Here is a 10,267-nt window from a genome sequence, read left to right as displayed (position 1 = left end):
ACCGTACACTGTTCTAAAATACACCGGTAAATAAACTCCGTCAGCTTGGCATTTCATTATCCGAGGTGTCCATTTCCAAAACCGCGTTGATCGCGATTCCAGGTTTGTTACTAAATATAGCTGCAAAATCCGGAAAAATTTTGTCGTTGTATGCGCGGCAGTTGTCGCAGCTTTGTAGTCTGAGCCATAAATTCATACGAATTAGTGTGACTTTGAAATTTTATTTTCGTCGTTAATGCGGAAAATGCGGACAACAATTTTTTATGCATATTAATAAGAGAAAAAATTACGTCATTTGCGATAAGCACTATTGGTCTTAGAAAAATGAGACATTGAAATGATTAGATACGCTTGGGTTTTATTACATAACCTTTATTAAAAAGACCATTACTTCAATATTAATTTCGCACATCTCATTGAATAGAAGTGATATTGATTTCCAATAGGTTAATAATGACTATAATATTTCTCCTTATACTGAAAAAGTACTGAAACCGATATTGCTATAAATGCGTATATCATGTGTACTCGCAAATACAGTTGTAAATGTACAATATCATCGAGTGAGTAAATAACGGATCTGCATCTTTCTCAATAAAATGATTGTAAAGCTCTCCTTTCTCAATAGAATGATTGTTAAGCCACAGAGCTGGACAGCAGGGTGTCGGCCATTCTCGATTGACGCAGCTAGAAATTTCGTACAAACGGTGTCTCCTTTCAAGGCTTTTGGCTACATCATATGTAAAATAAATTCGCATATTACTATGCAAATTACGTGTAAAGTGAAATTTGAGCTAATTCAATGTACTGCTTTATAAAACCGTAACTGTAACAGTAAACTTTAATTACCCGTGACATTGGTAGTTCTGCGTTTAACAGTTTATACAGAGAATTTCTACATGCGTCAGCAAAGTTTAATCAGCACTCGGCTGTCCTGTGCTGCAGTTGTACTTTGATATGTGTTTCGAAAAAAAGGTAAATATATAGGAGGAAAGAACACAGATGAATAGTAAATATTGTTTTACTTTCTTACAGCGACATAACTGCATTATACATATATTTTCTATAATCGCTGAGTATTGTAATTGAATGTGATATCAACCTGGCATTTACCTGTCCATTAATTGGAATTTAATAGCCATTTCAAATCTCAGTTCAAGCTTTTATTGTACAATGAGAAACAGGATATCCTTTTAATCCTGCACTTTTGATGAATGCGAACTTTGCGTTGTTGTATCAGCTCTCAAGTTCCATCAAACCGGTGAACTGTAGGTATATACTCGAATGTCCATTAGCAAACACGCACGCACTGAAAATATTAAAGAGGGGGTTATGAGCTCTGCCGATATGCTACGCTAATGAAATGCCGTATATCGATATTGTCTCAGACAAAATCCTACACAAAAATAATGACATAGCAGCTACTGGAAAGAAAGTAACTATAGAAATTAATGTTTAAAATGATAAAATTACATTTAAAACCGACCTAAACCATAGTCACAAGCCTTATTCAAGGAAATGCTCAATATCAACGGATACACGATTCTCCGATATAATTAACTTTTGGTTCCTCATGTATGCTGTGACGTTAAGAAAATCATCAAGTATTGGTGGAATGTGCCATTTATTCATGGACCATCCATCCTGTGAAAGTATACGGTGAACTATTTTTATGACAGTACTCCGGCAAATATGCAAGTTATGGGTTTACAATTGAACATTCCACCTAGACAATTCGTGACAAGTAGAAAGGAATTTTGGAGTTGTTGCATAAAAGACAAACTGACTTCAAGGGCTGCATCATAAAATGTCATCTACACAGCACTTGGTCGAGTTATCTATCACAATTTCACCACGCATTGTAAAGCTATGTGTTGCTTGTGTTTAAAAGTCAAGTTCTTTACAAGGACGACACACCGGTAGCCAATCTGTCGTTCTGCCAATTAAAATCAAATTTTAAAACTCTTGTTCGCCTGGAGGAATCAGTTTACAATATAGTGTGCGCATCATTGAGATGAGTTGTGTCACAGTTCTTGTGCAACATGTTAAATATTAATTGTGGAAAAGACATTAATGTTCATAAAGTTGGATCAAGGCAACAACCTTAAACTTGCTGCCCTTGGTGATAACGTCGTTCAGAGTTCCGTTGTAAAATGAAAACATCTGGAAATAAAGGACTTCAAGGTAGCGATGTCTGTATCTTCCCCGAAGTGGTTAGTAGGGATGTGCTGCCATTTGAAGGGATGTAAGGGGCCTTGGATAATTAAAACATGCGCACGGTAAACGAAACTCAACCCCCCTCCCCCCTCTCCTAAACGAAAGTTTGAAGAGTGAAAATTCAACCAAGCCTCATTCTGTATCTGCATCCAACAATCGGTAATTACGTCGCTATGAAATCACGCATACTCTACCGACCGTCCCCCCCTCCGCATACCCCCTCTAAAATCAATCTCTGTTCAGCGCCATCTCAACAATGACGCAACCAATAGAATAAAATGAAACTGTGTATCCAAAATGATTGTTACGATATTTTACTTTTGCACTGATCATCACATGTATGTCAAAAGAATGCTGGTGTAGCGCCGGTGCCGTACTGGCTTGGTACTCGCCAAACAATGTAGCGCGATATTTTGCGATGCAGAAAAACGTGTAGCGAGATGTTGCGATAGGAAAACTTGTAGTGCGATTTTTGCGCACGGTAATCGAAATACAGCCAAACCCCTCCCCCCTAAACACAGAAGTTGCGTTTACTGTGCGCGTCTTTTAATTATCCAAGGCCCCTATTAGGAAACGGGAGGAGTGAAAAATCAAAGTTGGTGTTACATGAACATATATATGGACGCGATAGAAACTACAATTACGTCATGCAAATAGCTGTGGTCACAGTCGTTCTCATGTAAACACACATCTTTGTGGCGTTATGTGCGGAAAAACGTAAAACTGAGTGGGAGCAAATCCGATCTAATGTGCAGCGTGCTCTTAAAACAAGGGATCGATAGAACAATCACGACAACTTTGTTCTTGTAAAGCGGTACTTGTCTTCATACAAGAGTTTCAATCTGTACGACTTGCACTGTTCATTAGTGTTACTGAGATCAAAAAGGACGTAACAATTGAAGCAAAATCAATAACTGTATAAATAGTTTCCAAGACAAGTAATTAGCTGAGGAATTTCTACTTGCAATGTGTGGGTTAATTTAAGCTCAATTCAACTTGTTGGAAAACACAGTGCTTTTGAGTTATAGGCCTCCGAGTTATTGACAAAACGGTGACTGTTATACTTTGATTTAAAATATAACACCTTTACGACCTTAAAGGTATACAGTCACCTGTAATCTAAATATGCCCATATATGGTCAAAGGGGCGTTCCTTGGTATTCAAAATGCCCATGTGAGGGCGCTGTTTTTACAAAGCGGCCACCCGCTTAAAATCTGTGATTGGTTAGATTTTCTCTTTCCATGGTAACTGTGGCACAATTGGAACAGGTGACAGTATACCTTTAACGAATAAACCCACCGGCGTTCTCTCACGCATCATTCTCGGAAATCATTATTAAGTGTGAAAACATCATATCATGCATTTTGACGATTTATAGTCGTAGACACCTCGAAACTGAAAGATGTAAAACTTCGCCCAAACTGTCCTCAAAGAAACTTTAACCATTTTTATCATCATGAACAGAAATCAGAGATTAAATTACTAGAGAAACAAATGACATAACATTCACCAATATTTGTCTGAAATTCAAAATGGCCGCCGTATCCTGTGTTAACTCTATGGGAAAAATTAAGTTTTTGATTTTCACAACAGAAAGAAGGTGAAAACTTAATTTACTCTACAAGCTTCAAGATGAGGCCACAAAAGCGGCAGACAAATAGAGTCATCTAAAAAACCGAGAGTCCAAATATCATGTCAGAAACTGTGTATCGACGGAGATGCATGGGGAATAGTGCATCGCGATCAATTAATTTATGCTCTCACTGCTATCAACAGTGTTTGCAAATCTAAAAATTATTATAAGGTTAATGACCGCAAATATCAATTATGTATACAATACGAGGATCTGGTTTCGGCAGATCTTGAAGGCACATAATTTTTTTCACATTTTAAGTTTTATTTGGTCTTTCAAGGGTACGTCTATTCGTCAAAAGATGACATCGACAGTCAGGCAAACATTAGTACTCGGTGCTAGGCTACCGATACTGAATGAGAGCTTGTAAAGTGAATGTATACCGCGGTTCAGAATTGCTGGCTGCGTCATTATTCACATAATCTGGTATATTCGTCCGTTATTTGGTACAGGCTTTGAAAAAGTGAGCCAAACTCAAGACTTACAGATGAGACATAGTGCAATATCGACTTATTGTGAGAAGTTGGGCCAGATTAAAAAAATGTGTGTTTCAAGTAACCCAACCTACCCAAGAAAAACCAGCCTACACTGGATATTTTTTTCGCATTTTCAAAATATTTTGATTAAATTATCTAAATTTGACTGTATTTAATTGATCTGAGCTAACAAAAAGAAAAATAAAAAAAATTCTCCGACGTACCTACAATATTCGGAGGCATGTTCTCGGAAACACAATTTTTTTTCGGTCTGGCCTTAACACCAAAACGGCTCAGTTTGCTGATCGATTTAGCCCACATCTGCTAACATTGGCCCAAGGGGATTGCGTTATAATGGCAAGCAAAGCTAACTCATTCGATCACCAGCAATCTACGGAAAAGGTAATGCCGTTCCAACGCCATCTCATGATAGAAAAGCACTCCCCGCGCAGTCTGAAACAACGTCTCGCCTGATCATTGATCCGTAGCAATAAACTGTTGATTGGACACTATTGATTGAAGTAGAGATTCGGTTTGTGCGGAAACAAAAAAATAACTGTAGTTGTTATATTCGATGACAGTTATAGTTGTAACGTAAAAATCGGCTTTCCGTAGCGAGTATGGAGACGACACCGCTCCTGCGTAATGTTTTCTTGCAAAAAAAAAAACTAAAAAAAATGTTAACAGGGCACACCGATTTGTTTCCATCGTACTTTTAATCTTGAGTTAGTCGTGCACTGTTAAAGTGTCATTACCACTTAAAGTAGTGCTGATCTTGTTAAAACTTTGCTTTTAACGGATTTTCTTCGACCGCAACGCATAGCAACCAGACAGCACACGTAATTCTCGTCTGAATCTGAGCATAATCTTCTTAGTACACTTATAGGCTGTAAATGTTTCCAGTATACAGCATGTCTTTCCTTGTATCCGTGGTGATGGACATTTTTCCGGGGAAGGGTGGGCGGGGGGGGGGGGGGGGTGCAACAATCGAACCGATTAACACCAACGGGCAAGTTTATGTATCCCTATGGTTCTTTGCGTCTTGAAAGTCTTTTGGGGCGAAGTGACAAAATGACCGTTGACATATTTCGTTTAAAATCTTCCTTAAAGCAGGCATAAATCAGAGGGTTTAAACAGCTGTTTATGTAAGTCAAGAACAAACTGCAGTAGTAGACCATCTCCGAGGCGGCGTTGGGTCTGTGGAACAAATGCCAGAGCCTAACAACCCAGAACGGCAGCCAGCAGATCATGAAAATGACGACAGCGATTAGGACCAGACTCGCCACCCTGCCTACTTTAATCCCACTCCGGCAGCGTCGCGGGTCCCGACGTTTGATCAGAGAAAGTAATATAGCTGCGTAGCACATAGTGATGATCACCACTGGCAGAACAAAAGCTACTGTGAAGGCATATAGTATGAAGGAAGTCCCTGTTTCCTCGGAGCAGAGGATACTACATAGCTTATCGCCGTTCCGCTGCTCTATGGTAGCAAACAGCCAGAGAGGAACGCTCACACATGATGACAATATCCACAGAATTAAGCATATTCCCCTCGCTTTCAAAATTGTTCTTTTGTTTCTGGCGTGGCCGGCGTGCACCGTTACCCAATACCGGTCCACAGCCATTGCAGTCAGGGTAAAGATTCCGGTGAACATGTTCATTGCGTCGATGCCCATGGTGAGCTTGCAGACCACAAGCCCGAAAACCCAGTTGTCGTCTATGTTGAAGTAGATGATGAACGGGAGGATGAGAAAGAAGATGAAGTCAGCCGATGCCAGGTTGAGAATGAAGGTATTGGTGACTGACTTCATATTTGGAAACCGAAGTCCGACGAAGATGACGATACCGCTGCCAATAAGACCGACAAAACAGATAATTGCTGATAATGTCGGCATAAACCAAATAAACATCCATGGGGGAAGACTGCTGCTGTAGTCTTCGGGGGACTTTGTCCCAGACCAATTGGATGTGGGCACAGGAATTTCGTATTCTTTCATGGTGTCGTACTCTAAGGCGTCGTAAGAGATGCGCTCTTTGCAGGTATTACCGAGCACAGAAGGGTTGGACGTTGAGTCGCTCCTTTTATCCTAATATCGCATGTTGTTATTACTGGCAAACAATGCATACAGGTTGTTAATTTCAATCGCATGAAAAATCACACACAGTGAATATTGTGTTTCCATACCTTAGAATCCGAAAGGAAATGGAGTGAAAGTTTTCCGTGTATGACGATACGGTTGTCAGCATAGGTGTTTTCTACTCGTAAACCTTGTTTGCCGCTACCACGAGCATACCATTGCATTGTCTGCGTCCGTTTGCGCTACAAGTGAACGAATGGTGAACGGTTCAGGCATGGAATTATTCCCATTGTTTTGTAGATCAGTTTTCGTAACCAAGCTCAACATCTGTTTCTGGAATGATATTTTTTCTTCTTCTTAAGATTACAAATGCATGGTACCTTTCCAAAGAATACGCGGAGATGACAAAAGGTGACTGCGTGGCGGAGGTGTAGTTCTGGTTTGAGTGGACGGTTGTCGGTGAAACAACGTTAGTGGCGCTACTCATTTTCCATCACAATCCCGTTATCAACACCATCAACGTTGACATCGTCATCATCATCGTCGTCGTCGTCGTCATCCAGTACCGCACACTGAGAACAGAAAATTATCAGTTAAACTTGTTTTGATGTTGTCACGAACCAGCGTTGTCCATTTCAACCCTACCATTACTGAATCTGGAATGGATCCACACAACCTCCCGCGTAGTTAAATGCAACATACAACGAAATTTACTTCTTTTCTAATCCAATTTTCCTTTCACTCGTCCGTTCACTGAACACACTATGTGTCTCCCTCACGCTCCAATTCTCTCTCTCTCTCTCTCTCTCTCTCTCTCTCTCTCTCTCTCTCTCTCTCTCTCTCTCTCTCTCTCTCTCGTTCACCAGCCGCAGGACCAGCCGCAGTGGCGGATATATTTATCTTGTCACATTGAAAGCTATCTCACTAAGTCAGCATATTTACAATCATCGTGTCTTCTCCATTGCACGTGCATTGACACAACTGGTCAGGACAGAGGAGATACAAGCGCAGGTGTCATAGCGACATAATTTGTCAGGAATGCGTACTGTTATTGAAGACATAACTCTCACTTCATTTTTGTATCTAAAAATAAAAATGTGCTAATTAATGTATGATAATGATCAAACCAATGTCCTTGACCTTAGAAACAACTAATATCTGTGTTCTCGTTGGTCTGGAAGTCCATGCGGTGTTAAATGTAAGCTTAATTGCAAGCTTGTCCTTTGTCTATACATATTCCGATGACTAAGTACTCGTCTTTAATTTGCTATGTCTAAAATTGCAACCTGCTTGTCAACAATCGACTATAGGTGTGTGGCTGTTTGTTTAGCTAAGTGAAAAGCGACAATGTCGCAATAAAAAAATTACAGACGTTTCTCGGGTTAACGAATACCATTCTATTTAATTCCTAAAAGATGTAAACAACTTAATCACCATGGAAACAATGTCTGCCAAAGTGTGCGGATGGATTACCAATGAATAGACGAAAGTGCATCGAGGTACACACAAACATTCACAAGTCGCTGACAATACATTAGACTAGGGAATTTTGAAACAGCAATCCATTTGAAAGAAGACTAAAGCGAATGTACCGCTGATTGGCACTGTGCACTTTCCTGGTATTTTTCATAATGATATTTTCGACCTAAGAAGTGAAGACGCAGCCATAAAAATGCGTACTGCCGTGAAAGCAACATGAACACGACGACTGTTCTGTACTTATAAGTTGTCTGGCACACTAACCCAAATCAACTGTATCTTTACATTATTCACTGTGCACGATTTGTGTTGCGGCAATTCTAGGTAAAAGAAAGACATTTTTACACCTCAAAGACATTTTAACATGTGACCCCCATTCATAGGGAACAAGATGGACGGTTGAATTAAATCGAAGACCATGACTGATGTGTTATGTCCAATCATTAAGCAATTGAAAATGACAAATAATAAACAATACATTATGTGAATTGATGGCAAAGCAACAGGGTTACTGATTGGAAATGGTGAGGGTTATGTGTCATAATCTGCAGCATGATTGATGTTTTTGTCCTGCTTTCTTAGTAAACGCCAGCACGAAACCCCTAGGGCCCTACGGCTGTCTTTTATGTTCATTCCCGAACGATAATTACGTGCTGCCAGTCTGCCAGGGCCATTAAAAGCTATGAAGCGACTGTGAGCATTTTAATACCATAAAAGAGCCATTATGCCTGTCCGTCAGTACACCCAAGACTTGGTGTAGATAAATTATTCATTCCGTTTCTCATCTTAAGACGAAAAGCCAACTAATATTCCGCAAAGCGCCGATTTAGGCATCTCCTAGTGTAATTCATGGTCAGTAAACCCACTTATTATAACGATGTACTTTTTACCTACTTGCGGGATTACAATGACGAAGTCCATACCGAAATCTCCAAGGGGCACCAACCCAAATTAATTGCACTCTGTAAACAAGATTCAATAATTACCGGCTGAACAAACTAGCGCCGTGACAATACTTAATATCACTGATCAACAGGTCTCATTAGTTAGAATAGTCACGGTGTAATGAACCAAGAGCAACCACATTTCACGGTCGACCTCCCATCATGGAGAATTGTAGAGGGAGGAAGTACGGATAGGTACTACTAAGAGATAAAACAGCCGCAACCGAGGGTATGAGTGGGTGACCGAGCTTGAAGTTAGTACTGGAGGAATGGGAGGATGATTATTTTTTACAACATTTTGCAAACTTAGCCTGGTAAAGGTCACATTTTACGTTTGTAAATTTTGCAATGAATACAAATGTTCAATGTGTTGTTTACAGAATTTGAAAGAAAACCTTTTCACTACAGTCCTATGAGAAATGTAAAAGCTGTCCCACAGTACATATATTACATTTCATAGGGGTTTAATACATAAATGTGTTAACTATGAACCCTGACGATGACACTAGCTACACCGGTATGGTGTGTGTATATTTATCTCTCTATCAATATGGTATATGTTATATATATGCACTCACACACAGAGCCCAAGTTGAAGCTAATAAAGGCTACAGGCACAAATATACTAGATGTTACCAATCATGCATAGGTAATGTAAAATGTAAATGTACTTGACTAGAGGATTATAACTGAAGTTGCGTGTGTGAACAAGAAATTTGATGAAATTTTATCCATTTTTTTCTCCGTACAAAACTGGCTAAATCTGTGCCATTTATATATGTTTGACAATTGATATGAATGTGTCAGGCTAGATAGATGTCTGGTGTAATTTCTAGCTTGTCTTTTGGTGGATGTCTGGTGTTGTTTTGACTACTCGTGAGCTCCTTCCAGACAATATTTCAACTTTTGCAGAGTTTATTTCCTTGTTTTTGACAGATAATACCACCGAGACAATAATTACGCCTGACAGTGTTGGCAACCCCTCAATTTAGACAGTATGTCTATTTCCCGTATCGCGAACGGTTCAACGCAAACCACTGTAATTTTCAAAATGCGTCTGTTTCTCAGTTAATTCAGTCAGCCAAACCAATAGGCACACATGCAGACACAGTGATGCCGGTATGCCAAGAGCTCCCATGAACGAAAACGGGGAGCTATTCATAGAGGGCAAGAGAGGAAAGTGATCATCATTGGCGAAGATGGAGTTGAAAATAGCTTTCATTTTGCAGACGTAAGAAACCAAAAGAGCAATATATTATAATGGAAGCTATGACGTCAACTCCACAGCCACTGATGCAACATGTTCGAGGAACAACGAAATGTTATATATCAGCATTGAAGCAATACATCACACTCTCCTTTTCAAGTATAAATATGGTATAGTCTCTAACCAGAGATCCAAACCTTGTGTATACGGTGACTTGAAAAAAATATGTATG

The 10,267-nt window shown here is 39.7% G+C and overlaps 1 protein-coding gene across 1 annotated transcript; it reads right to left on the bottom strand.

Annotated features, from left to right (window-relative positions):
* Window positions 1-351: 351 nt before the first annotated feature.
* LOC139138987 (somatostatin receptor type 1-like) lies at window positions 352-6,847 on the bottom strand. The gene has a single exon (XM_070707660.1). The coding sequence runs from the start codon at window positions 6,322-6,324 to the stop codon at window positions 5,353-5,355; it is 972 nt and encodes a 323-aa protein (XP_070563761.1). The 5' UTR covers window positions 6,325-6,847; the 3' UTR covers window positions 352-5,352.
* Between the last annotated feature and the right edge of the window lie 3,420 nt (window positions 6,848-10,267).

Source organism: Ptychodera flava, chromosome 8, assembly GCF_041260155.1.
Source record: "Ptychodera flava strain L36383 chromosome 8, AS_Pfla_20210202, whole genome shotgun sequence".
Classification (NCBI taxonomy): domain Eukaryota; kingdom Metazoa; phylum Hemichordata; class Enteropneusta; family Ptychoderidae; genus Ptychodera; species Ptychodera flava.
This window is presented reverse-complemented; position numbering and strand designations above follow the sequence as displayed.